This window comes from Hyaloscypha bicolor (assembly GCF_002865645.1).
Source record: "Hyaloscypha bicolor E unplaced genomic scaffold K444scaffold_56, whole genome shotgun sequence".
NCBI classification, from domain to species: Eukaryota; Fungi; Ascomycota; class Leotiomycetes; order Helotiales; family Hyaloscyphaceae; genus Hyaloscypha; species Hyaloscypha bicolor.
In genome coordinates, this window is record NW_020194558.1 from 2,006,901 (window position 1) to 2,034,601 (window position 27,701).

The 27,701-nt window shown below is 48.8% G+C and overlaps 9 protein-coding genes across 9 annotated transcripts; 5 read left to right on the top strand and 4 right to left on the bottom strand.

The window, feature by feature from the left end:
- Positions 1–876: 876 nt before the first annotated feature.
- On the bottom strand, positions 877–2,981 carry K444DRAFT_611723 (Na(+)/H(+) antiporter-like protein). The gene is made up of 2 exons (XM_024879998.1): positions 2,423–2,981; positions 877–2,327 (listed from the first exon to the last, which is right to left on the bottom strand). The coding sequence occupies exons 1-2, from the start codon at positions 2,544–2,546 to the stop codon at positions 1,009–1,011; spliced, it is 1,443 nt and encodes a 480-aa protein (XP_024738377.1). The 5' UTR covers positions 2,547–2,981; the 3' UTR covers positions 877–1,008.
- Positions 2,982–3,066: 85 nt separating this feature from the next.
- Positions 3,067–4,494, bottom strand: K444DRAFT_527144 (uncharacterized protein; the record flags this gene model as incomplete). Its single annotated transcript, XM_024874612.1, has 1 exon — positions 3,067–4,494. The coding sequence occupies one exon, from the start codon at positions 4,492–4,494 to the stop codon at positions 3,067–3,069; it is 1,428 nt and encodes a 475-aa protein (XP_024738378.1).
- Positions 4,495–6,121: 1,627 nt separating this feature from the next.
- Positions 6,122–6,918, top strand: K444DRAFT_371317 (uncharacterized protein). Its single transcript, XM_024872280.1, has one exon. The coding sequence runs from the start codon at positions 6,217–6,219 to the stop codon at positions 6,760–6,762; it is 546 nt and encodes a 181-aa protein (XP_024738379.1). The 5' UTR covers positions 6,122–6,216; the 3' UTR covers positions 6,763–6,918.
- Positions 6,919–7,140: 222 nt separating this feature from the next.
- Positions 7,141–9,142, top strand: K444DRAFT_628506 (uncharacterized protein; the record flags this gene model as incomplete). The annotated part of the gene is made up of 4 exons (XM_024882919.1): positions 7,141–7,266; positions 7,319–7,653; positions 7,705–8,142; positions 8,194–9,142. 4 exons carry the CDS (start codon positions 7,141–7,143, stop codon positions 9,140–9,142), a joined length of 1,848 nt encoding a protein of 615 aa, XP_024738380.1.
- A 261-nt stretch (positions 9,143–9,403) lies between these two features.
- On the bottom strand, positions 9,404–11,034 carry K444DRAFT_559539 (reticulon-4-interacting protein 1, mitochondrial precursor). Its single transcript, XM_024876870.1, has 3 exons — positions 10,686–11,034; positions 10,415–10,634; positions 9,404–10,290 (listed from the first exon to the last, which is right to left on the bottom strand). Exons 1-3 carry the CDS (start codon positions 10,971–10,973, stop codon positions 9,749–9,751), a joined length of 1,050 nt encoding a protein of 349 aa, XP_024738381.1. The 5' UTR covers positions 10,974–11,034; the 3' UTR covers positions 9,404–9,748.
- Positions 11,035–11,177: 143 nt separating this feature from the next.
- Positions 11,178–14,592, top strand: K444DRAFT_559541 (ARM repeat-containing protein). Its single transcript, XM_024876871.1, has 2 exons — positions 11,178–11,384; positions 11,442–14,592. The coding sequence occupies exons 1-2, from the start codon at positions 11,220–11,222 to the stop codon at positions 14,418–14,420; spliced, it is 3,144 nt and encodes a 1,047-aa protein (XP_024738382.1). The 5' UTR covers positions 11,178–11,219; the 3' UTR covers positions 14,421–14,592.
- Positions 14,593–15,812: 1,220 nt separating this feature from the next.
- Positions 15,813–18,388, top strand: K444DRAFT_652192 (uncharacterized protein; the record flags this gene model as incomplete). The annotated part of the gene is made up of 5 exons (XM_024885771.1): positions 15,813–15,829; positions 16,417–16,608; positions 16,656–16,808; positions 16,860–17,737; positions 17,786–18,388. The coding sequence occupies 5 exons, from the start codon at positions 15,813–15,815 to the stop codon at positions 18,211–18,213; spliced, it is 1,668 nt and encodes a 555-aa protein (XP_024738383.1). The 3' UTR covers positions 18,214–18,388.
- Positions 18,389–21,058: 2,670 nt separating this feature from the next.
- On the top strand, positions 21,059–24,370 carry K444DRAFT_642515 (glycoside hydrolase family 47 protein; the record flags this gene model as incomplete). Its single annotated transcript, XM_024884747.1, has 2 exons — positions 21,059–21,247; positions 21,296–24,370. The coding sequence occupies 2 exons, from the start codon at positions 21,059–21,061 to the stop codon at positions 24,368–24,370; spliced, it is 3,264 nt and encodes a 1,087-aa protein (XP_024738384.1).
- A 406-nt stretch (positions 24,371–24,776) lies between these two features.
- Positions 24,777–27,515, bottom strand: K444DRAFT_525855 (uncharacterized protein; the record flags this gene model as incomplete). The annotated part of the gene is made up of 3 exons (XM_024874491.1): positions 24,777–25,492; positions 25,632–26,478; positions 26,529–27,515. 3 exons carry the CDS (start codon positions 27,513–27,515, stop codon positions 24,777–24,779), a joined length of 2,550 nt encoding a protein of 849 aa, XP_024738385.1.
- Between the last annotated feature and the right edge of the window lie 186 nt (positions 27,516–27,701).

Consider the following 27,701-nt stretch of genomic DNA (forward strand, 5'->3'; position numbering starts at 1 on the left):
CGAATGTGTAGGGCTGACATTCGAAGCTGAGTCGAGAATGGGAAAGTTTCGAAGGTGGCTGCGAGAGATTTCAAAGAAACCGAAGTTTGTATGGGAGGAAGGAACCTAGTTCTTGGCTTTGTGGTGTTAGCCTGCTGATATCGAAGGGAACGGCGGAGTGGTAGGAAAATGGGACTATTTGGTTCACATGCACGCAGTCTCCAATCTTGCAATATTCAAAAATAGCGCTGGGATCCTTGATTATGTGGCATCATTTCCGAATGCCTTTACCCCTTAATGCAGCGTACATAGTCAAGCATAACACTTCAAAAGATCACAGCCTTGAGAAGGCGAAACTCAATGAGATTAAAGCACTGGATTTTTTCGAACTGTTAGATCTCGACCTATAACTTTTTCGTGTTTCACGATAGTCCAAGGCTGGCTCACGTGAAGTGTTGATGATTCGCAGTCCTGCTAAGCGATCCCTCGCTTGCAGATATACTCAAAAAAAAAAATACCAAAAAAAATGAGGGTTCGCGCAATGCGTAGTGGGTTCCAAAGATTGAGTTAAACTCGAGTTTTGACGCGTAATGCGTAATGGGTTACAAAGATTGGTTTGAAGACAAGTCTTCGAAGGTTTTGCTATCGCACGGTAATTAGAAGGAGTGGACCCCTTCTTACCCCAAAGTCGTCACCGACGGTAACGTCACTGTTAGCAGTGTTTAGGAGAGACAGCTCCAGGTGTAGTGTGCTCAGCTAACTGGCCGTGAAGCAATAGCGACGACAAAACCGCTTATTTAAAACTTTAAAGGGCTTCCAGCCAGCCGAAAAATAATTCGCTCCGAACGCCGGGGCGGAATTTCCGCAACCACGCCAGCGGAGAATAGGAGATTGCGGATTTGGAGGATAAAAGTGTGTCTATTGGATAGGCGGTTCTCTCTATGGAAGGCTCCGGATCTCGCATTGCCATATATTCTCATTCCGAACGCCCCCTCGCCAACGCGCAGTGCTGCAATACTTGCATAGACTTCAGTCTTCGTCAGTCCCACTGACATCAGGCTCACTACCCCCATCGCCAACACCATGGTCCATATGCTCCAGAGCATCCGTCTCTTGTCCCAACAGTGGCGCTCTCTCACCACTCTTCCTCGCGATACTTCCACCCAGACTGATCGCCACCGTACTCAATCCATGCACAATCGTACTCCCTAACACCACGAAGCAGATTACCGGCCACACAAGGTATATTGGCTTGTCCTTACTCCCAAGCGGATGCTTGTGCTCGGGACGCGGCGATGGCACTCCATCCCCCGGCTCCAGTTCCACTTTTGCCTCCATCGCAAGGAACAAAGCTCCTACTCCCATCGGGCCAAAATGCCCATAGAAGAGCGCTTCCCGATAGGTTCTAATATCAGGGATGAATCTCTTCATCGCCAACACAACAGGTATCCGACGGAAGATTAGAACGAGAATCAGGAAGAGAGCGAGTTGCCAGATACCACAATTCGGGGTTACGTGGCTAGGGAGGAATTTCTTCCAGGGGATAATGGAGCCGAAGAACACGAACATAGTGCTGTTGAGAACCAGGTCGATGATTGTTGGGAAAGGCAGTTCTTTTGTTTTCTTGGCAAACCAGCCGTCGTGGGCGAATCCTATACCTGCTCCGAAAGCCACCAGGAAGTCATCACTGCCGAGGAACGATCCGACGCCTACGGAAAGGATGGCGAGAAGGAGGTAAAATACAACAAAGGATGGTCTGGTAATGTAGCCTCGTTGGTCTGAGAAACGGAGGAGTCTGTTGGCACAATTTCCAATTATGAGACCCAGGGTGATGCCGAAGACGCATTGCCAGAGGACGGTGATTAGGATCCATTCTTTGACTGCCTCGTCTGTGCTGGAGTATTTTAGAGCGCAGAGGCCGATATAAAGGAATGGGAAGGAGATGCCGTCGTTGCAGGCTGACTCGGCGGATAGGAGGTGTTTCAACCTCTTGGGAACTCGCTGACTGAAGCGTGATTTCGAGAGGACACTTGCTGCGAGCACAGGATCTGTGGGGGCTAGACAGGCGCCGATGATTAAGGCGGTTGGTAAGTTGGTTTGGAAGCTGAAGTAGGCGAAGAAGGCTGTTATGGCCCATGAGAAGGTCATGATTGGGCCCAGGAAGTAGAGCACAGAGGGCCAGTGTCTTCTAAAGTAGTGTTTGGGTAGCTCGATACCAACTGCGAAGCATTGAACTCCAACGATGATGCGAGTGACTTCTTGGAGAATTTGGTCGTTCATTCCCCATTGGCGGGGCGTTACGATATTCAAGACATTAGGGCCAAGTATGATCCCATAGAGAACGGCCACTGACATGAGGTTAGTCCAGAATTTCCAGTGAAGGCGAGGTGGCGGTTGTGATATAAGGAGGTCAAAGAATGAGCAGTTCGGGTAAGAGACTCACAAGGTGGTTCAGAGAGATGCAATACATTTCTGATGAAGAGCGAGAACAGAGCGTATATGATCAGAAACATAGAGAGAGTCAAGTAGGCCACATGTGGTGCCGTAGGTTCCAATTGTGACCACATCCCGAAGTCGCGATATTATCAAATCGTTCCGGCCGTAGTCTTGTATTCTTTAGATTTTCCCTCCTCTCATTTCTAGTCTGCCAACTTCATGGAATGACCAGCATTCCCAAAAACAGACTTCTCAATGAATCTGAATGGTATTAATCTTCCTTGTCACTATATTTTTCAGAGGAGGCAGGTAGAAATAAGGTTTATGGGGATTTCAGACGCTACCTCTAGTGTATTACTCAAGTGCCGTCCGGGGGTCAATGAGGTCACTGGGCTCACGTGATATTCAGCATCGACATTTGGAAGAAAACAGAACACAAACAATGATGAGTACCAAATGTCTGGGTGATCGATAGCAATCTGACCGGATATGGGGGAACATTCCTGACTCACCTAAGTTAGTTTGAAAAGGCGAAACGCGGAGAAGCCCAGTGAAATGGATAGTGGTATCATTTGCCTCAAACATCTCTAACGCCTGATAATACTGATTATGCTGTGGCTGCATGAGCTTCAATGTGACTGGAGCATCAACTCATTCGTCGTCGTCATCCATAGCCCCTTCCTCCTCTTCATCATAAGCCTCGCTCTCGCCAAGTTCCGAGGACTGGGAGGCAGAGTCGTCATCTTTTGAAGTCTGCGAATCTACATCGTGGGCTATCTCGTCTACTTCTGGACTCGGTTCAACTTCCGCCATTTCCTTGGGCCCTTCTGAAAACCCAACCGTTTTTGACGAAGTTGCTGTCTTTTTAACCTCTTCGATCACGTCCCCACTCCATGGCTTGCATTCCTTCACTTCTTGTCCGCACCTTAAGCATGTCCAGCCTTCTCCTTCTTCAGCCTCCAGACGACCAGCTAGGCAGACAAAGCAATAAATGCAGCCGCACGGGATGGTCTCGTAGGGATTTGTGATATCTGTCTGAGCTGAGCCAATAATTCCCGATGCTCCAGAATTAGCAATAGCCTCAGCCTCGGACGTCGATGTAGCGTTTTGGTCCTGGTAACAAATGGCACATGTTCGCTCTGGTAGGAAAGCAAATTCTCCTGACTTGATCTCTTCCTCATCCTCGCCACCACTCCTCATGATAGATTTCGTTTTCCGCCATGCTCTGGCAAGCCATCTTCTCCATCTACTAATTCCAACCAATGGCAATACAAAGAGCAGAAACTCTGTAAATGCATGCCACACCAGTTGTCGGTTTAGATATTCAAACGAGACCTCGCGGCTGACCTGACTGGTCGGAGGAGCCAGCCGTAGCCTCAACACTCTGTCCAGAAGCGTTCGATACCTTCCGTTCACCAGGAATACGAGGAATGAAGTAAAAGCTGCTGTGGAGTGCACGGTTGAGACGGCGTCTGATACTCGTGATAGCTTGAGCAGGGTGGGGCTTGGCTGATCATAGCCATTGTCGTTATCGACAAGCCAGTTCTCCCATCTCGTCCAGGCATATTTCCCACCAACGGTAAATAGTCCATAAAGCGTCTTCTGCACCTTGGATGGTGAGACCAAAACTGGACCGTTCTTCCTCGCATCTGTGAACTTCAGGTTCTGCAATGCGGCACCGTATGTTGCATCATGATCCCAGACAGTGAGCTTGAACAGCACTGCTCTCAGGGCAAGCATAATCTCCGCAGACCAATCATCTTGCAAATGTGATCCGAAATATTTCAACGCCTCTCCAACTTGTGCCTTTAGCAGCGACAGCAGCTCCTCATCCAAGAGCTCGGCGTCAACCTGCCCAACCCTGAACGCTGGCCGGGTGCCCTCTCTTCCTCTGATGCTGTCCCATGTTGCTACTCCAGCTTGACCGAGTCGTCCTAAAGGGTAGGGTAATCGGCTCAGTTGGTCTGAGGCTCGTGAAACTTGCTGTTGAGCGGCGACGCGAGATTGTGCTTCAGCCTCTCGTGCTTGCCGTCGTGCTGCGAGCCTCTGCTGTGCGAGAGCGAAATCGTTGGACGTCATCGAGGGAGCATTGAGAAGGCTCTGGTTCGGTATGAAGTGTAAGAATTTACCAACGCGCTCACAAGCCCATGGAGAGCTACGCCATTGCGGATTTGCGCCGAGGTTATTTCAAAGGCCACTAGTCTGGATTTGGCATTGTTCGAGAGCGATGGAAGGCTCACAAGTTCGCGACTCGCGACCCCTAGCCTGAACCAGCCTTCAGTTCAAGCCACTTCACATGCCTCATTTCAGTTCTTGAACATTGTCCCAGAACTTGAGGAGGACTCAACAGTCAGCCAGGTCAGTTGCCAGGTGTCCTTAACTTCATTCAACCTTGCCACCCAGTCACGCTGCATTGATTGGCACTTGGTGCGAACGCCTCTCCCATGCTCGAGAAGGGACTAGTCTCGGATTCCTAGCCACTTACCCCACGAACAGAAGGAAACTGTTCTGCTCTTGGATTACCAAGCATTGGCCCCGCGGGGATCCTCATTCACGTTGCTCCTCAGGATGCTGGGAAGAAGATGAGTCAACCATCTGCAGCACATTGGTGGCCACCCCCGACGATCCCAGAGCCTGGCCAGAGCATCTTCGGATGCAGGTTCGGAAGGCGGACTTGTACGGAGGTACAGCCCATAAGTATTACGACGCCACTACAAGGGTCTGAACGCCACACGCGATTTCAACACTCAAACTTTTCCTATACACAACCAAAAGCCTTTATTTAAACACTAAAATGATCCCTAAGAGGGGATCTATACATCAATCTATTTTTTGTGCTTTGGTGGTGCGTTGTGGTTGTAACATTAGGTGGTAAAATTGAGATCCCTGCAAGTGGCGTCGTAATACTTATGGGCTGTACCTCCGTATACGACTCTGCTCATGATTGGGTCCCGGCCAACGACCATCCTCCAAATCCTGCACAAGGGTTCAAATACCCGGTGCAGTACCCGACCCACCAACAGAACGAAGACGCGTCGAATGAAACTGGCTAGATTCTGATGGACCGGATTTTGGGAAAGCATTGAGACAATGACGTCGAATCCAGCTCTCAAGCTCCGAGCTCTTGCTCCATCGGAAGTGTCCCGTGTCAGCGCGGTGTGAGAGTCGTGCGAACAGCCGCCAATACCCCTGTTCTTCTCGATGTTAGTGACACGAAGACCTCTTTTTGCTGGTATTTCGCATTGATTAGTTCCTAGTTGACCGCTTCTTCACTCGGGAGCATACTAGCTGGGGGCTGTAGAAGTCGGGGTTGTTTCGGTATGCTGCTCTTTCTTTCGTGTCTATGTTCAACTTGGGGCGAAATATCGCACCTCGCACATATCTCCAATCAAATTCTCCTCTTCTCAGATGCTTTCCTATCTATCTCCGATATGCGCGTAAATCTGTTCGCGGTTTTCCTCTACTATGACAGAGAGGCGACGCTGCCCCAAAGCAGACGGTCGCCCCCATCGGATCTCAGCCCTGCTAGCGATGAGTTTGTTTGACTGTAGAATCCTCTGATTGGAGCTCTAAGAGAAGTCGGGCCGCAAAATCAGATCTGTGTTGAGGTGCGAGAAAGCAGTGGGAATGCCTACATTCTGAAGTCGACAGCCTCGTAGATAAACACGGCGAACTTATTTGATGAAGTCATGCCAATAAGAAAGGAAGGGTTTTGGAAGTAGACCAAAAGTAAGTAGTAGAACTACCGGTAAGTTGCAAGTGCATCTGTCTAATCTTTCCTCAAGCCAAGATCAGGGATGCATGTGTACGATGGTATGCATACAGCAGCTACGGTATTTCCGAGAACTGCCACGTCCCTGTTCGAACACAGTCATATTGCATCTGCAGGTACCTGCAATCCGGTTCCAACCCACAAAGCTCTGTTGCCCCACCGGAGAGCCACATCAGGTAGTCACAGGCGATATTGGAGGGCTCGTAAAATCTTCGGCCGATGCCGCTATCATTTTCTTGGACCTTGAGGATAGAGACCCGTGGTTGAAAGCATGGGGTGCGAGACGAGACCCCGCCATTGCACGATGTGATAGTCGACATCATCAAAGACGCTCTTCGCAAGTAAAATCTTGTTGTCGTAGAGTAATCGCTTTTCAAAGTTACACAGGGGAGAATGGATGCTCTAGAAACGGCTTTAAAATGGAGGAGCTGAGAAAAGAAGGTTTTGAGGCCTGTGCAGAACCTTCCCGGTTGCACAACGTTAGTAGTGCGGAGAGCCCGGTAGGTCTCGGATGCCAGGCCAGGGATCAAAAGTTGAATCCAAAACAAGCTTCAAAGCATCCGCCCTTCTGCTGACTAGTCTTCGCTGACTGTACGAAGTCCTGACGAGACGAAACCTGCCGAACAGTGGCTCTGATTGGCTAGTACCGGAGCAGCGGAAACTATACAACAACTGCATTTGCCTCTAACACCCAACCCATTGTTCTCAAATCTCTTTCAACTTCCACCTTTACTGCAAGCTCTCACTCGAGCTTTAGAGAAGCCGCTGCGACTAATAAATATTCTTGTGATTAACACAGCAATCTTGTCTCGGTCCACGGCGTAGCTTACACCGGGAAACTCAGCATTCTCTTGCGGCCAAGGCAATTGTCCAGACATCAATTTAGAATGGATGGCAGGTGTTCCAGCGGCACGGGATCTGACAGATACTCGTCACACGAAAGTGAGGACATAATGTCTATGTTTTTCGACTTTGGATCAACAGGATCGACGCCATCGCACGACTCATCGAGTGGACAAAGTCAGAGCCAAGAGCTAGTTCAAAAAGGCGGCGTCAGAGTATCATTAGCGTGTGTACCAGTAAGTCCTCTTGACAAAGGTACCAAACGAAAGTCGACTGACCATTTATCAGTGTCGAAGTCGTCATGTGAAATGTGGAGCGGAAACTCCCAGTTGCAGTAGATGTCTTCAAGACGACAAACCATGCTTCTATGCCAAATCTCGCAGAGGCATGAGAGATAAAAATGCTCCACAAAAACGAGCTTCGATGCGTGAGACTAGTAGAGAAAGTCCACGAAGTGGTCCTCCTTACGGTGGCGGCCATGGTGGCATCTACTCTAACGGAGGTTCTTCAACCGCTTCTTATTCCAGACCACCTTCTGATGGTTCTTTGAGCCCTACAAGCTCCATCTCGAGATTGAGCGGCAAAGGGTCAAGCACAGCACGTCTACTAGATTTATACTATAAGTAACGTACCCGCATCCCTTAAATGAATGGGGCTTTGCTAATTCCGATTAGTTTCTTCCATAAAGCGCATCCATATCTCTTACCTCAGTACCATTTTCGCAACCGACTTCATTCTGACCCGGAGTCTCTGAAGCATCTTTTGCCAATCATGCAGTACATTGGGTCTTTGTATGCCTTGGAAGTCTCATCGGTAGAACTCTATGCTGCGGCTATGAGCCAGCTTGATGTCCCTAATTTGCCTCCGAATGGGTTCACAGTTCAGATGTTGCTCTTGACAGCTATTGCTGTTCATTGCGACGGAGAACTTGAACAAGGCCGTGCTATTCTAGATAGAGCCATATATCTCGCTCTTGACCTGCGAATGCAGTCCCGAGCATTCGCAACTATGGAGAGAGATCCCGTGCTTGCGGAATCATGGAGGAGGACGTTCTGGGGCCTGTATATCTCGGATGCATATTTTGCGGCTATGAGAAGGGCTCCCATGTTCACGTATGTTAACATATTCTTGGAACAATGGCGGGATACTAACCAGATGCACAGGTTACATTCCATCGAAGCAGATGTCGAGATCCCGTGTGAAGAATGTGATTACGAGGGGATAATCCCCCGATCCAAAACGTTGGACGAATACGAATCTCGAGATTTTGAAGACGAGACGCCAGTCTTCTCTTCATATGCGTACCTCATCGACCTAGTCCGGATTTCGGGCTCCCTTCTTCCCTTGGACACGACGCCAAGAGAATACCTAGAATCTGCTGTAGCCAATGCAGATGCCATGCTCGTCAATTGGAAGCTCCACCTCCCAAAAGAAAAACAAAGCGTCGTCGACAAAAACGAAGAGATTGACGAAATACTCTTCCAAGCCCACAACTTCCTCCAAATACTTCTTGTCCACATCCACCGCCCCCTTTCCCGCCTCTACCATTCTCCAATCGAGAAGATCTCCCACTGCGCCCCACCACCCCCAGACCACGACACCACAACCAACGAAGACAAATCCTACTGGCTACACACTAAAAAGACTCTTGAAGCTGCCGAAGCTGCGGTAAATCTGTACGCCCTCCCCTGCTCAATCATCAACCACACACCCCTTGGAATCTGCGGCATCGTGCTTTCAACCCTCGCCAACCTCTCCGCTTGCGCATACGTCCTCACCGGCTCAGAATGGTACAGAACACGAGATCGGATTCGGTTAGGACTCGGATGTTTGAAGACGTTCAGCGAGGTCTGGGAGGTTAGCAGACGGACGGAAAAGGAGACGAAGCAGATTGCTAGGACTGTTTTTGCGATGCCTAGGCCCGGGATGGAGAGAGCGGGAATTTTTGGACCACCTGGTGGACTGAAGATTTGGGAGCCGGAAGTAAGGGTGCAGGATGTGACAGATCTGGCGGTGGATTGGATGGCGGGGATGGAGGAGGTGAGTTATGAGAGGCTGTTTAATGGCGTTGAGCAGGGGGTTTGGCATGGGATTGACGATGCAAGTGGGTGATAACGGCTCGTGTGGAAAATTTGTTTGATGTTTTGGGTTGGCGTTTTGTTGGGAATATAAAATTTGATATCCGGAGGCTTTGGGAATGGACTGGATTTGCTTTCTTTCCATAATTTGTTAGTTTTGTCAGGATTGAAGGAATATTTGGCACAGATAAAGCTTAAAAGCTTGGTTGTGATAAATCGTTCTCAAATGAAAAATTTAACACCTTTCAAAATTCTATGACAGACATAAGAGCTTCCGTGAATCTTGAAGGGGAGACGGGGAAGCAGATTCATATATTTGGATTTGCCTGCCACAATGCCAAGAAACTTCACATTGTTGATTACCACACTCGGAGACGGAGGTACTGCTAAGCTGCATTCAGCTACCCACACTCCACTGATCATAGAACGAAGGAACATGACTGGCCGAAATCAGGAATGTAATCTGGAATTCCAAATATCCGGGTACCCCCAATACCCGTACACCCTCTTTAGGAAAACAGTCCAGAGTCGGTATACCAGCAGTTTGGCTTGATGCAAGGTACCAAGAATACCACTGGGCCACTTAACACCATTTCCTCCATTTATTTGCTCCTCCACTCCTCTCCCTGAAATATTTACGTCAAGGAATAGGAAGCACAACCTTTCCCCTAACCCTGCCCTCCTCCATCTTCCTGACGGCTACTCTCCACCCCTCTCTCTCATCGAACAAACCCTGGATAGCCTCCTGCACAACAGCCTTCACTTCTCCTCTCTCCGCAAGCCTCACCACGGCCTCTAGGCAACTGGAATCGGTAACGAAAGAAACGCATGCGTAGCGTGGACCCCAGATATAGCCTTTTAGGTATCGGAGGACTTGGGTGGGGCTCCAGAGGTAGGTAATGGGCCCGCTGAGCCAACGGACATTGGTTTTGTCGCCGACGATGGTTATGTAAGTGCCTTTGGGGTGCAGGAGTTGCTCGTAGGATGAGAACAGCTCCTTTCCGCCGACGCAGTCGACTATTAGGTCATATTTTTGGTTGGATGAGATATTTGATGAGAGGGTTTGAGTGATGTCTTGGGTTGTGTAGTCGATCACTTCGTCCGCGCCGAGAGATTCGACGAATTCTGCATTTTTGGAGGAGCAGATGGCTGTTATGTGGCAGTTATAGGTTGCTTTTGCTACTGTTTGGGAATTAGAAAGACCTCAATATTATAGAGTTAGGGGCTAGCCAAAGTACTCAGAGAGCTGAGAGATCAAATTATGAGGGGCCATTGTCACGTGCAAGAGGGGAGGATGAAGACTTACACTGGACAAGCCAAGTACCTGTACCACCTGAAGCTCCTCGGATAACTACTCTCCTCTGAGTATTTGATGCTGGAGGGAGCCATTCAAGACAAGCATACGCTGTAAGAGCTACCAGAGGAATCGATGCTGCCTCCTCGTGGGTGAAGAAACCGGGTTTCTTGGCAATTGGGTCCGTTGATGGGTCGACATTGATATACTCGCTGAAAGTGCTTTGACCGAACTAAGAGGCTTAGCAATCGTAAAATTCTTGCGGCATAAAACGAGAACACACAACGTGGAACAGTAAACCAAATATATCATCGCCCTCGGCCCATCCTTTCACGCCCGAGCCAACCGATACTACAGTACCTGAGAAATCTTTCCCCATCCCCTTATCTCCTGCTACCACGGCAATTAATCCTGATCTCCATAGCTGGATATCACAAGGATTGATTGACGCAGCGTGAACCTTGACAAGGATCTCGTTCGTTGGGAGAGGAAGTACTTCCTTCTCCAAGAGCTCCAAGTCACCGCCAAGGCTGCTGAAACGAAGAGCCTTATTAATCATTGGCAGAACCATTTTGAATAGGAGGTAATAAGATTGAGAAGTCGAATGAGCTACACTCAGCTTCGAATTGAAATAACTTGCCCCCATTGAATCTCGTATGTGGATAATATGTCCGGGGAGGAAACAAGGTTGAGACCCTTGTAAAAGAAGTGGGTCTGTCCACAGCCTCGCGTGTCTCGCATCAGATACTTTTTGACAACACCACAACCAAGAATATACAACCTCAACTTCATTCGCTCATTTGGGACACGCTCAGCCATGTCTTTTGCAATCGAAGTGCCCGGGGAGGCAGCTCCTCTCACGCCGCAGCAGGTCTATTTAGCCCTCCAGTCTGCCAGCTCTTCCCAACAGCTCAGCATCCAGACTGGCACGCAACAGCTTCAGACATGGGAGACACAGAGGGGATACTACCCTCTGTTGCAAGTATGCTGCCTTCCTAAGTCCCCAAAAAGTGAACGGAAGCTGACATATTCTTTACAGGCAGTCTACCTCGACAAGACCTTGCCCTCTGAAATCCGATACCTAGCCATTATCCAACTGAAAAATGGCATCGACAAATACTGGCGAAAAACTGCTACGAACGCTATCCAACCGGAAGAAAAGGCTCAGATGCGTTCACAATTACTGGATGGCGGAATAAGAGAGGTCGAAACAAATCTTGCTCTGCAAAATGCCCTGGTCGTGGCCAAGGTTGTTCGCATTGACTATCCCTTGGATTGGCCCGACGTTCTGACGAGTTTGATCAAAATCCTGCGAACCGTCAACCATACAAATCAATTACAACTACGAAGGGGCATGTTAATCTTGCTGCAAGTAATCAAGGAATTGTCCACGGCGCGGTTACGCACTTCCCAGATCCGTCTACAATCTGTTGCACCTGAGATCGTCTTCCTACTGAATGAAATTTATACAGAGAAAGTTGCAACTTGGGTCGGGTTCTTCAATGGGAATGGAGATGATGAAGGAGGAGCTATGGACGCCATGGAAAATAGCTTGTTTGCTATCAAGATTCTTCGAAGGCTTCTAATTGCTGGCTATGAGTATCCCAATCACTCAAAGGACGTTCAGCAGCTATGGGAACACTCTCAACATCAGTTTGGACAATTTCTGGACATGGTCTCACATGACCCCCCGGTATTGGTATCCCCCGCAAAGGACTTGGTGGAGAAACATCTAGTCCAGTTCTCAAAGCTACATGCTCAGATGGCTAACTCTCATCCTGCGGCGTTTGCGCTTTTACCCAGCTCCTTGGATCTGGTGCGAGCATACTGGGGTCTAGTGGCCAAGTTTGGACAGTTATATGGATCTGAAAGCCAGGATTTCAGCTCCAAAACTCGAAGAGATGACACGGACAAAGATGAGAGACCAGTTATGGAGAAGCTCTGCTTGAAGGGTCTGAATATCTTGCGAGCTTGCTTAAAGATGGTCTTCAGCCCAGTGCAGTCGTTCAAGTACAAGACGCCTGAAGTCAAAGTAGAACAACAAGAGGCTGTGGCGTTAGTCAAGACGCAGCTTCTCACTGATGAGCTCGTTGGTCAGGTGGCAAGCGTGATCGTGACAAAGTTTTTCGTCTTCCGCCAAGTTGATCTAGAAGCTTGGGAAGAAGATGCAGACGAATGGGAGGTCAGAGAGGAAGGTGGTGGTGATACTTGGGAATTCGAAGTCAGACCATGCTCAGAAAAACTGTTCATGGACCTCGTCATAAACTTCAAGCATCTCTTGGTCCAGCCCCTGCTCTCGTTCTTCCAGTCTGTGGCAAGGACCAATGAAAGCACGGTGGTCACCAAGGATGCTGTCTACACTGCAATGGGTCTTTCGGCACCTGTTGTATTCCAAAGTTTCGATTTCGATTCGTTCCTCAGGTCAACTCTGGTCAACGACGTTCAGCAGACAGGTCCTGGATACAAGGTACTGCGTCGAAGAATCGCGATTCTTCTCGGTCAGTGGATTACAATCAAAGTTTCTGAGGAGAACCGACCACTTGTGTACCAGATTTTCCAGCACCTGTTGGAGAGGGAAGATGAGACGAATGATCATGTGGTTCGTATCACCGCTGCGCGACAATTCAAAGCTGTTTGCGATGACTTCAGCTTTGACCCCGATGGGTTTCTTCCATATGCTCAAGATATCTTACATAAGCTTCTGCAGTTAATGGAGGAGGTGACCACTGAAATCAGGATGCCGATTCTTGACACAATCAGAGCTATCGCTGTGCGCCTGGAGCATCGAATCTCTCAATTCGCCGACGAGATTGTTTCGATACTACCATCCCTCTGGGAAAGCTCTGGCGAAGAGCATCTTATCAAGCAGGCTATTCTCACCCTCATGTCAACATTAGTGACAGCCATGAAGGAACAGGCTCAGAGGTACCACGCAATGATTCTACCCCTTATTCAGCGAGCCGTCGAGCCAGGTTCGGAGATGCAGGTTTACCTCATGGAAGAAGCACTAGATCTGTGGTTGACCATCCTCACTCAGACGCCGTCCCCTGCCAGTCCTGAGGTGTTAACACTAGCCGAATGTACATTTCCTCTACTGGAAATCGGATCAGACAACCTTCGAAATGTCCTGAATATAGTTGATTCCTATATTCTGCTTGCTCCAGAAGCTATGCTAGACAATGCTGTCCGACCAAGACTCTTCGCTTATATGACAAATTTGCTTGGGGTTAGCAAGAGGGAGCTTGCTGGTCTGGTTACTGCAATTGTCGAGAACATGGTTCGGACAGCTGAGGCATTAGGAGGCTCGAACGGTGTTACACAGGTCGCTAAAGATCTCCATGAAAGCGGCTATACCGAAAAGATTTTCGAAGGTCTCCGAGATGCCTGGGAAGCACATCAAACAATTGGACCTGGTAGGAGATACCCTAAGCTTGACGATGTTGTCGAAACCGACTACTTTACCATCCTTGCACGCGTAGCACTCGCTGATCCATCGGTCTTCGTCACCGTCATGTCATCTGTTGGAGATGTTACTGAAGTCTGGAGATGGCTCAGCACAGAATGGTTCCGCCATTTCGACAGCATGGCAAATATCGATCGCCAGAAGCTCTCGTGTCTGGCTCTCACTCGTCTTCTCGAATTATCACCACCTATGACACCCATTATTCTTGAGCGCTTGCAAGATTACTTTGCCATGTGGGCGTCTGTCATCAGTGAGATGATTGGCGGCCGAGATGATGGTGGTGATAACCTCATTTGGCTTGCCAATGAAGGAAACGAATTCGAAGGCCCAGAAGACGTGCGGAGAAGACTTCATGCTGGCCGTGACCCGGTCCATACCATCCATACGTTTAATTTCGTGAAGGAAATATTGGGACAGATGGTTATCATTTGTGGTGGAGAGGAAGCATTTCAGAGAGATTGGGTGGTAAACGTGGATAAAGATGTCCTTGCTGGATTCCAGGACCTGGGGACGAAGAAAAACGACTCAGCGGCTTTTTGGCAGCCACAGGAGTGAGGTTGATGGATATGGATAATGGTAGATGCGATAGATGATTACGATACCCTTACGAACATCACGATTCCCCCTATTTCACGAATCACTCCCCCTGGGCGCCATTGAACCCTCAGTGTCCCAAGTAGCGCATCCTTTCAAACGCACCTTGACTTTGAATTCTGGTTTCTCTTCTTCTCTGTCTTGGCAACGGTTCTACTTTCACCTCCCAAAACTGGAATCGGCAAAGTTGCCTGTATCTACGAGTTTCTACTGTATCATTGTTGAATAGAGACCTTCAAGCTCGCGAACTAAGCAAGAACGGACTGGCCGAGGCAGCCTTGGTCTGGGGTGGCGAGTTGCTCTTGGTTAATGTTTTACTCAATAGGCTCTGCTTTCTTCAAATCGACCATGGGATGAGTGCTTATGTGCTCAGCAACAGACCCAGACGTTAACCTAGTCAGGTTCTTCCCTACGGAAGTCCAATTCGATGGCTGTCCTTGGATGGCGAAAGACGGGCTACCTTTTTATCAAAAATAAAACCAACATTGTCATCTGGGAAGTTTTGTTGTCAGCGCTTAGTTTCTTAAAGCTACAGTGCTCTTGGTCTGCTATTGTCAATTCATTTGAGGGTCAAGAATCTGCCCCGGATTCCTGTCAGCTACCACAACGTTCAGTCAATCCAGCCCCTTGATGATTATGACCCCGTCTAGATTCAGGGATCAAAGTCGCTTCCTTACGGGTGTAGAGTCGGTTCTGGAAGGTGTGAATTGGTGAGGATACCAGTCCTTGACGGTGGCCCATCCAATTGAATCATCATGAATATGATCCAAGGAAGTGCATTGGCCGTCTCGACACATGGGATTCATTGCATGTGAATAACAGCGCATTTGCAAGCCGGGTGAATTTCAATGTTCTTGGTGATCCAGCCGAGCGACCGAACCACGATAGTGCTACTGGTTCAAGCCACGAGCAACCCCTTGTTTCTAGGTTACTTGTATGGCGGGGCTGGGCAAGAACGCATGACCATTGCACAAAGAAGAAGGTTGTTCAAATAAGGTACAGATAAGCCATCCTGGGCGCATGCATGACATTCACGACTGCCGAAGTTGAGGTGCCAATAAGTGCCACGATCCCCTAGCGGATTTTGAGGCTATCTCGTAGTGACCTACCAGATTTGTCTCCATGCCAGACTCAACAGCCGCGTAACTAGGACTGTTCGGCTTTTTGCAGTGTCTGGACACCTTCAATTCAAAACGAGTGATATTCCGCACGGGAATCTCTCCCCTTTAAGTTGATTGCAATTGTCCTCGCCGATCTTTGCTTGATGTACTCCAATATCACCCGCCTGCCTATTCCAGGGGACCCTTGCGACTGTACCTCCTCGGGTTGAACTCCGGTTTCGACTGCTGCATCATGTCACTTCATTCAATGTAACCTTTCAGGTGGAAGCTATCTCCAAAAATTTATTAGTCTTCCTTTACAACGCGAAGATTGACTGGCTTTAACACAAGTGTGAGAAGATGTCGTCCGAGAAATCCAATTTAACAAATCATGTCTGACCTACAACATTATTGATCTCCGTTATTAGAACTGGGCTCGGATTAATGGTTGGACCGGGAATTGTTCAAAGGCATAGGTCATGTTGAGGTTGATGGCACCCGACTAAGCGTGCTTCTGCACCAAGTAGCGTTTATCTCTATCTCTGAAGATTCCATACCAGGGTGAAGACAGATTATGGAGGTGCGGGATGCGAAGTGTGGTTATCTTGCTTCTTGCACTTATCCCCTGCTTCTGAATGGCATGCTGCTGGGCCCGCTATCAAGTGAACCAAGATTGGACAGAAACTGGTCATTCCCTTGGCCATGGCTGATCTTGTGGTGGGAACTTCCCAAATGTAAGAGGAACTGCCGATATATTGTGCAGATATCACCTCTTTCATCCTGTAGCAATTGTTTTTGTAAACAATCGATTTCCAATAGCTTCAATACTGCCACTCAAGGATGAGTGCTGCACATAGTCTCCAAATGTCTCGAGCATCGATGAGAGCCAAGACGCAGAATGCAAATGAGAGGACTGCTGTCTACTTCGCAGCATCTATCGCCGGTCTCTGTGTTATTCTTGCCGCTGCACACTTTATCGGTGGTTTGTTGATGAACTCCAACCCAAATGGCAGTGGAATGTTGGCAAGAAACCTCATCAAGAAAGCACGGTACTTTCATGTTCTTCATGTTTAGAACTATCTAATGGGATATCTAGGATTGTCCGAAGCGGACTTCTCCGCAAGGTGCCACTTTTTCCTAGTCTGGGCCATGCACTTGTCTTTACAGCCTACATTACCATCAACATCACTCTGCTTCTTCAATATCTTGACCTCAGTGTACGCAGGAACTGGGCCACAAGAATGGGATGGTAAGATGGTTTCGACTTTGCGTACCTTTCAGCTAACTCATATCATTGCAGGATCACGGCATGCAATATTGCTCTCATCACTTTCTTGGCTCTGAAAAATACCCCTCTGGCTTTCTTAACAGCATATTCCTACGAACGGTTGAATATCTTACATCAAGCCGCGGGCTACTGCACAGTCCTCTTCGCAATGCTCCATGCTGTTCTGTACATTACGACGAACACAAAACTAGGCTCACTCTCAGATTTGCTCGAGCCAGAGCAAATTATGGGCATTGTCGCTGGCTTCGCCATGCTGTTTATGTTGACGACAGCGCTAACACTCAGACGCATTCGATATGAGGCTTTCTACATTGTCCATATCGTTATGTTTATGCTTGTTATCATCGCCGTTGGTATGCATCGGCCAGAATTTCAGATGAAGGCAATCTACATTATCATCTTCTCAGCTTGTATCTGGGGATCTGACAGGTTACTTCGAGGTCTCAGAATGGTCGTGCATGCTTTCGGGAATTGCGTACATGCCTACCCCCTCCCACAAGGTGGCATTCGCATTGTCATGAGACGTACACCATGGCGGTCAGTCCCTGGCACTCATATCTTTCTCTGGATCCCCAAGGTTCGAGCGATGGAGACTCACCCTTTCACTATCCTGTCAACAAGCTCTCTCGAAGTTGTCATCTCTTCGCAAGATGGATTTACGAGAGACTTGTTCTCCCTTGCGTCTAAAAGGCCCGGTGATCTGCTTATAGCTTCTTGCGATGGCCCATATGGTACCCTTCCCGATTTCGCAAAGTTCAAACATGTTGTTCTTGTCGCTGGTGGTAGTGGGGCAACTTTCACTATTGGTGTCGCCCTCAATCTCATCCACAAGCTCCCTTCAAGCGGAGGGAAACCGTTGATTCATTTCATCTGGGTCATTCAGGACCACGGTAAGATCCCTAACAACTCATCCTAGACCACCCTAACAAATATTCTAGAAATGAAAAATTGGTTCGAGAAGGAGCTCGTTGAATTAAGCCTCTCTCCTCTGGTGAAGCTCACCATCTACGTAACACGAACCTTCAACGCGAGGACCCCAACAAGCGAGAGACAAATTCCCCATCAAGTAATGACTCAAGCATCAAACTTTGAAAAGTCTGGCGCTCATATCGCTGACCCAGAGAAATCTGCCCCAGGCAGTTGTTCCCCGACTGCTTCGGAATCGACTCTGCCTGTCATGCTGGGCCGTCCGGATATCAGTGCTACCATTCGGACTATTGTGGATGCAATTGATGAACATGAGAGGACAATCGTCTCTGCTTGTGGCCCTGAAAGCCTCATGAAGGAAACTCGTGGAGTTGTTGGAGACCTTGTGGCGAATTCTGGAAGGAGTGTCACCTTGCACTGCGAGCAGTTTGGTTGGTAGGTGCGACGTTGTGGTGACTTGAATTGGAGCTGAAGCTGTGCTTTGCTATGGTTTATGAAGCTCGTATTTTTGCAGTTTCGTACCTGGTGTTTTTGTTTTGTTTGAAGTCAAGGCCTATTTTGTGTTTTTATGGTATATTAAGTGGTCCCTTCAAGCAATATATGATGTCTTTGAGCTTGCAAGTCAGAATGCACTCCACATTTCCTTTTGCCTCTTTGGAATCTCTCCGGAGAAGTCTCGACACTCAATCTCAAATTCCCACCTCAAGTTGAATAGTTCGGATACCGCCCTAACACTGCAACTATTTATCAGCTTTTGTGTGTATGCCCAGTTAATGAACAAACCAAAGGCTAAAGGGGTCATTTCTTCATAGGTCATGGTCTTCGTCATTCCTTCGATGAACTCTCCATTGAATGCAGCGGAGAAGAACCGGGAGCAGTTGGTGAGGAAATCGACGTGGATGATGAAAGTCTTAGTGGAAAGAGCCTTGCCAACATGGATCTTTACGATCTTCTCGTGAGGAATTCTGGTGAGTGTTAGCAACAGTTCAATGGAATAACAAAGCCAAGGAATGAACCTCACGCTGGGTCACTCGTTATCAGTAGCAGGTGCAACATTATCTGCAGGCGCGGTTGAGATTTCGCCTTATATTCAGTCCAGAAATAGCGGTTGAATAAGAGATTTCGAATCTCTGGATGGAAGCGCTTGCTGGAGAACTGTGTAGCCAGTGAGTGTGAGTATTGACATCAGTTTAATAGCTTACTAGTCGACAAAGAATCGGACCCCCCAGCAAGCTTGTAGACACTGCTTTGAATCAAATGCTGAGTTCGAAACAAACTCAAGAGTTTTATACCTCTTTTACAAATTGAAACACCTGGGCCTTTCAGATCCTGCCAACATTCCAGGGCAAGAAACTTTCAACAAATTAGAATATGCTTTGAAACAGAAATCACTTACAGCTTTTGCGGTATCACCTGGACAGAGATCGTGATATGTAATATATATAGATGAGAGCGCAGGGAAAAGGGGGAGGAAGACAGCCATAGGAAATGCTCAAGGTGGAGAAAAATTGATGTGGCGGTGGACACATTTGACAAGAGGCATGACTGCCCTGTATCGTAAGAAGCTCCAGTACTTCAAGTATTCTCAAATTGATTGACTGGTGGGGGCTCCTCCACCAGATACCGGAAAGTAGAACGTTCGGGATGACCGTTTCGATAGGTATAGGACCTATGGGACCCGAGGCACGAAACTCATCCTACTTGATAGATAGAACTACAAATTGCAAAGAGCCTCTTGTTTCCTTCTTCGGATTCTGTCTCGTGCTTTGTGAACAATGACACCCCCTTTTCTCCGTCTCCGGCTCCTTCTCGCAAATTCGGAACGGATTTTTCAAGACCCTTGACAACAGACCCCTCTCACTTGCGAGGATCTGTTAACAAGCAGACAAAGATTTGTTATTATTCCGGAATGTTCCTCAAGATTTCCATAACTTCCATCCTGTCAAGACATCCTCTCCGAATCTGACTCGCATCTATTCTGAGTTGACCCCCTCTTCCATCTACAGTCATCCGCGAAGACAAAAGGAATCACAAACACGCACATCAACACCCCAGGAACCAACTCCCACAACAACACAATCACAGGAAGCGTATGGACTTTAACAGCAAAATGTGTGTTGAACAAGACGTATTTTGCGGCCGCTGCGGGGAGGCAATGACTACCATAGTCATGAGCGAGGAGCATCGTCCAAATGCAGGCCCAAATTCTTTCCGAAACTGCATCAAGTACGTTTTACTCTCACCGAAGTGGATCTCATATTGGAACTTCGAGTGAGTAAGGTCCGTATACCAGGCTTTTCAAATACTAAACGAAATAGCCACCACAGATATTGTGGTTCCAACGAGTTCGAAAAACGACCCTTCTAGAGCGACCAGCAAAGGAGCAGAGAGGAGGGCTTGGATCGAGCAGCGTTTGGGAGATCAAGGCGATTACTCTACATCGCCGCCGAGATACCATGACAACTGTCCTGCTAGCAAAGGGGGTTCCGAATGTCGCTTGGACTAATCAAGACCGATCCTTCCATGGCATTAGTCCGGTTCATCAACGAAAATGATCCGAGTCTTTGTGAATACAGCGATGGTGTATCCGAAGCTGATATCTTGGCTGGTTGGAGGGGAATGGTGCGAGGATCAGTACGGGAGAACTTCGATGAGTGTAACCTGCTGACAAGGCTATCAGATTTTCTTTTGGCTTCTGATCAACTTCCAGGGACAGACAGAGGGTTGCTGGATCTGAATATTTTTGTACTTTTTCTTTTCTGGGTATTTCGCTGGCATTTCCCTTTGATCTGCATTCGAGCGGGAGGCAGTTGCATTTGGGAACGAGGGAAAGGTTGTGACCCCACAAACTCTGCAAGCCTGGCCACATAGCTGTATCAATGCAGAAACTCGACCTCAGGCTTCATCTGAACATTTGAACTGATGATGCTGATTTGAACAGTGATGATGTATCGAAGCACACGATGAAGATGAAGTGAAGCTTGATGTAATGGTCACGTGTGCAACAAAAGAAAGCTCTGGTGGCTGTTTTTCTCGGTGACAGGGGGGTCTCATGCGGCCAGCTTTCAGCCAGATCGTGGGGTTTATAAGCTTCCAACTCTTCCCACTTCACTTCTCTTTCTCTACACGAATGTACAATAGCTTCTTCCGTTGAGGGATATCGAGGGGATTCTGCTCGGACTTAGGAACCTCTCCCGAGGCTACGACCTTGTGTTTCTCAAGCTCACATGCCTTCCGGAAGATAGTTATCGGTGATGCCACTGCGATGGCGAGGATTGATGGGTATGTCCTGCAGCACTCATTCGACAGCAGCGTACCAGTCACGATGGCTTCTACTCGCCCTTACGACAATCTGGCTGGCTACCGCCAATGCCATGACGCAGGTCCGCATTGCAGAGTTGCGACAAGAAACGGTTGCAATGTTCTATCACGGCTTCGATAATTACATGCGCGTCGCATTTCCGGAAGACGAGGCAAGTCGCCGCAGAGGGTGAAGCAGGACTTTACTGATAATTTCATAGCTGCGTCCTGTAACCTGTGTTCCCTTGACTCGAGACTCGCGCAACCCGCGGAATGTCGAACTCAATGATGTCCTCGGCAACTATTCTCTCACCTTGATTGATAGTCTTTCTACGCTCGCTATCCTCGCATCTGCTCCACTGGATACTGCTGCAACTGGGGCTAAAGCTCTTCAAGACTTTCAAAACGGGGTTGCTTCGTTGGTTCTACAATATGGGGATGGGACCAGCGGACCTTCCGGGAAAGGATTACGAGGGCGGGGCTTTGACGTCGACAGCAAGGTCCAAGTGTTCGAAACCGTAATAAGAGGGGTGGGTGGATTGCTGAGTGCGCATTTATTTGCCGCAGGGGAGTTGCCCATCACAGGATACACACCTCGCCGAGCAAAAGGTGCTACAAAGCACAAACTTCAGAAAGGTGAGATTCCGGGGATTGCATGGCCCAATGGATTTATATATAATGGACAACTATTACGACTTGCGTTGGATCTCGCTCAACGATTGCTCCCCGCATTCTATACTGCAACTGGTATGCCGTATCCAAGGGTCAATCTGCGTCATGGAATCCCGTTCTACCAGAACTCTCCCTTGAACAAGGATCCGGACTCGGATGAAAACGTTCAAGAAGGTGCACCAGAAATCACGGAGACTTGCAGTGCTGGAGCCGGAAGTCTGGTCTTGGAATTTACGGTTTTGAGTCGACTTACGGATGACCCGAGATTTGAACAACTAGCCAAACGAGCGTTTTGGGCAGTTTGGAATAGAAGAAGCTCTATTGGTCTTATTGGAGCTGGAGTTGATGCTGAAAATGGCGAGTGGATCGGGCCGTATGCTGGGATTGGTGCAGGCACTGACAGTTTCTTTGAATATGCCTTGAAGACGCATATCTTACTCTCTGGACACGACCAACCAAACCTGACGGTGCCTTTCAAGGAGCCTCACCAATCATGGCTGGATCCGAATGCCATTTACACGCCCTTGACGGAAGAACAGAACTCTCCCGAAGCCTTCTTGGCAGCCTGGCAGCAAGCACATGCAGCTGTCAAGCGACATCTGTATAGCGGCATTCATCATCCACATTACGTTAATGTTCACTTGGCTACTGGATCACCGCAAGCTTATTGGATCGACAGTCTTGGCGCATATTATCCTGGTTTGTTGACTTTAGCTGGAGAGGTGGAGGAAGCTATTGAGACAAATCTGCTGTATACAGCCCTATGGACGAGATATTCAGCACTCCCAGAACGATGGTCTGTCCGGGACGGTCATGTTGAAGGAGGCCTTGGATGGTGGCCTGGACGACCAGAATTCATTGAGTCGAATTACCATCTCTATCGAGCGACTCGAGATCCTTGGTATCTTCACGTGGGTGAGATGGTATTAGAAGACATCAAACGCAGATGCTGGACTCCTTGCGGTTGGTCAGGGCTTCAAGATGTTCGCACGGGCGAGATGAGCGATCGAATGGAAAGTTTCTTTCTGGGGGAGACAGCGAAATACTTGTACCTCTTACTGGACCCGGACCATCCGCTGAACTCACTCGACGCTGCGTATGTCTTCACCACCGAAGGACATCCTCTTATCATCCCTAAAGAAAAGACAAATCTAGTCATCAAGCGAAAGCGATCTGCTAGCAAAGAACTCCAACCTCATACTGGCGAGGAACCGCGAGACACTTGCCCAGTTCCTCCTCCACCAATTCCATTCACAATCTCTGCAACCGCAGCTAGGCCTGATATATTCCATGCAGCAAGCTTGATAGGCCTGCATCTCATTCAAAATCATCACGTAATAGAAGCAGAACCGGCCAAATTGACGGGGAGGACGGCCAACACGAAATCTCAACCTGATATAGTCACAAATCATACCTACTATCCCTGGACACTGCCACAATCACTCATGCCAGTAAATGGGACCTGCGCCCGTCTTCCAATGAAACATACCTTTAGCATCGAATTTCCCGTCAGCACACCGTTACAGACTCCCCAGGGCGTTCAATCCAACTTTATCGTGTTCGGTCCACAAGGGCTTGTTCGACTGAACGAAGGTATTCTTGTCAAAAGCCTATCCGGATTGAAGGTGGGCATGGTGTTTGAATCGCCGTCTCCGTTTAGAACACTTGATGGCCCGCTCATGGAGTCCTGGCGCGTCTGGAATATCGCCAACATGGCTCTGGGCCGAGACGAGCAAATCTTCATCCCCAGAGATGTGATCGGCGAAATGACCGACCCTTCCTTTACTCGAGTTCGGGACTCCGTGATGTTTGACATTGTCCTTCAACTGGAGAGCCCCATCGGCACCAATTCAAGCGCTCCTGGCAGCGTTGAAGAATTCTACGACTCGTCCTCCGACTCTAAACAAGATATATTAGAGGACTCCAGTACTGACCTTGTCTTCGAGGAACAAATCAGCTCCGCTGGGCTCGCAGCCGAATACAGAACCATGCTCTCATCCCTCCTCCATCACGTAACATCCGCTCTCCGTGATCCAGCCGCAACGCTCCTCCCGCAACAACCCGAGACACCACAGACCTACCCCTTCATCACCCTCCCCGCCATCGCCTCCACAGGTATGGGCGCCGCACCCATAATCGACGTCCCAGACGCCCCAGATCCAAGCCAACCGAGGTCAGAAAGCCTCATATGGTCAAACATCTATTTCGCCGGTGACGGCTGCCGCACCAAACTCCCCGACGACGCAGCGAAGAAGCACGAAATAATAGTCATGCGACGTGGAGGCTGTACATTCTCGGAGAAGCTGTCTAATATTCCATCTTTCACGCCCACCACTCGATCGCTGAAACTGGTGATCCTCATCTCGGGCGTCACCGATGAGAATGATCAATGGCAAGAGGAAGGGTGGCCTGCGGGAAGTGGGTCTTCTTTGTTCAGGCCCTTATTGGATAAGGTGCAAGTCACCCCTAGCGGGCTAGTGCGACACCACCAGATTTGCATGGTGATGGTTGGAGGCGGAGATGAACTTGAGGAGCTGTTTCGAAAGACTAGGAGTATAGGGCTGAGGAGAAGATACCATATTGAGAGTCAGGGGCTGGTGGTGGGGAATATCATTGTGGTGTGAGATGGTGACAATAGCGAACGATTAGACGAGTATAAATGTGACAAAAGAGCATTTGGATGGGAGCATGCGTTATGGCGTTTGGGACGGGAGGGCACAGTTTGTTGTAGATACCATACTATCATAGGAAATACCATAGGGATTGGAAATATATAACTCACAAAGTGCTTCCGATTGAGAGATAATTGCGCGTTCGTAGTAGAGTGTAATGTAACCTCCAGAGTGAAGATCGTTCGTAAATTGCATGCGAATCATCCACGCTCCAACCAAAGCAGGCCAAAGCCAATTCTTATAAACACCATTTCTCCTTTCCTATAAACCAGTTCCAATGCTCCCGCAATTCCGCATCCAACCCCAGTCAAACCCGCTCGTATGTCGAGTTCCACATCCGTAGATGAACGAATGCAAATTACCACCAACTCCCCACCCCCCCAAGAGTTGGGCCAACCCTATCAGGCTGGTTATCAACCTCCATCTGAAAGTCCTTTACAAGATCATCCCACCCCTCCCAATTCACATCTCCATCCAGGGCATTCATATCTAGATCTAACAACGCATTGTTGTCCATAAGCCAAGGCGTTTGTTGAATTCCCTGCTGCTGCTGCTGCTGCTGCTGCTGTTGAAGCTGCAATTGGATCTGATCAGGGGCCAGCATACCCATGCCTACCACCTGTGGCTGCATCATGGAGGAATCATCCACGTACATACCAGTATTGGCATCAGGTGCTTCTGAAGAGGGGGCCTGGGCACCGGGATTACTGGGCCCTCGGTCCATAGTTGTGTTTGTAATGTGAGGCAGAAGGCGATCTTGGGCGATGGTTCTGTTGCAGCCTATAGAGGAATACGCTGTCGCTTCAGGACGCATGTACTTCTGATCGATTCCAAGGTCTAGCGTCGAGTTGCCATTTGTTGCTGCTGTGCGCATGTTCTCTTCGCGCTTGCGGCGGGCTTTGGCGAGCAGCTTGCGCATGGGTTGCCAGAGCATGCCAGACTTGGTGTGTGTTATCGCGCCGTCCCAAGTGCTGAAGACGACGTCGACGGCGCGCCATGCGCGCTCGACGATGGCGGAGTTGGGCCGTTGGCAGAGTTCACCGAGGATATAGGCTATGGCATGCCATTGTATATCTACCAACGAATTAGCAATGTATTTCTTTAGGGAGGAGAGAGCTGGGAGCGAGTCGGGAGCGAGACGGAAGCATGAAACATCCTCTTGACCAGTGAGGTAAGGAGCTAGGGATATAGGACAAAGAAATAGTTTGGTTACATGTGTGGAAGAGCCAGCCCCATTGCTTTGTGCTTGCTTCTGATTCGAGGATACGGGAATATTCGATGATTTCAATAGACGCCATGAAGAGGCGGTCTTTGATATCTCGTGAGAGACTATTTGGTTTGCCGGGCTGTGTCAATGGGTGATAGATTATTAAAGACATCTTCGCAAGGATGAGTCGTGCAACCGTGGCCGCAACCCAGTATAACGGTCCAGCATCTTCGCAGTATCGGAGATAGGTTTTCTCTAAATGTCTGGCACAATCTCTGATCATCTCTTCCTTTTCTTCAAGCGATAATGGCTGCTTTCCTGCAATTTTCCATGGCGTCTCGCCTGGTGGGGTATAGGTCAACTTCCGAGTCAGGTTGCAAATCTCATAACGAATCAAGCAGAAAGTCATCTCAGAGACTCCTTCTCGAGGAACAGGGGGTTCTGTGGCGTTGGGATCGAGGTCATTGTCGTTGATTGACAGTGGAAATTTAGTATCGAAGGAGTAGTCAAGAATTGAAGGGTCTGAGCCATGATCCTCGGACGCTCGTGTGTCGAGTATACACAATTGCCAAAACAGACGTCGGCGCATTTCAGTGTCGAACGGGGAAAGTCCAAATACAGATCCGTCCCTGTGAAGACCCAGAGACTGAGAAATCCTCAAAGTAAGCCCGGTCAATGACCAGACAAAGCGTGTATCGTCGTGTCTTCGAACGCAGACCAAGAATAACACGAGAGCTTGAACTGTGACGATTTCGTTTGTGTTCAAGAAGCTTGCTTTGGCCAAAGCTTGCTCGACCCCGAATCTATACCGCTTGAGAAGATGTTCTTTTTCAATCCCAAAGTTGGTTTGAACCTAAAAAGTGTCAACAGGAAGCTCCAACGCAGAACCGCTTTAAAGCTTACCTCACTAGCATTCATAGATGTTATTGTAGCAAAATAAATTGCAAACATTAAAGCCTCGGTACTCCTGCTGAGACTATCCAGATTATTTTGAACCTCTTTGATGACCTTGCTCATGGTCGGTGTGTGCAGTAATTTGACGAGCGGTTGAACATTTTCCAGAAATGTTTGCCAATAGAAGGGTATTTGCGAAGGCAATGGATGCAGAGGTTTTAGATCCACATCACTGCTGCTGTATCCCATGATGAAACTCTGGTGATTTGGCTCAGTGACCGCATCAGAAGGAGGAATGGGTGTGTCCGAGTCCGAATCGAATTCCTGATCATCCAGCATCTCACGAATCTCTTCGACCTCATCGTTTATCGATGCCCAGAATGGAGATGCCACATAACGACTCTTCCCCTCCTCCAAAACTAACCGCCCGGCTCTATTGGGTTCATGCGCGCTGAAGGCTGTCTTCGGTGGGCCATCCCCAACTCTGAATGCTCTTGTGATCCAAGCTCGCCTGTTTCCACTTCCTTCGTCCATGCCAACAACTCGCACCGTGCCTTTGCCGCTTGTATCGGTCGATGGATCCCCATCTCTTTGTGAGGATGAGTTGTCGCTGGATGGGGAATGTTTGATGGCTTCGATTTCGACTTGTCCACTCAGCTCTTCCACCACGCCTTCCAGCCTCCGCAGCCTCTTCAATAGCTCAGCCTCGCGTTCGCTAACCACCTTACCACCAGTTCGAGGTCTTCGGGGAGCGCGACCTGGTGCTGGGAACACACATTGCTGGCCAGCTTTCGAGCAATTCGAGCAAGGAAATTGCTTGTCACACTTCACTTTGCGCCGCCTGCAAGTAACGCAGCTCCTTGCATTCAGGCCATGGGGAGCCGACGCCTTCCGCTCTATGGGACTCTGGTTTGGTGAAGAGTGTGCTGTGTCCGTCGAGGCTGAGGCTGGGGCTGCTGCTGCCTGCGGGGCAGGTGGCCTTTCTGTCGCGAACATTGTGCTTGATACCTCGTGGGTTCACTTCTCTGTCATGGAGATGCGTCTCGATTTGGTGGTGTTTGGGTAAGACCACAGGAAGAAGGGTAGGAGAACTTCTGCCTCCAGGCCTAAGATAACGAATTCGGCATTAAATTAAGCCTTGTTGGTGCTGGAGGCATTTATGTCTATGGAGCGGGTTTATCT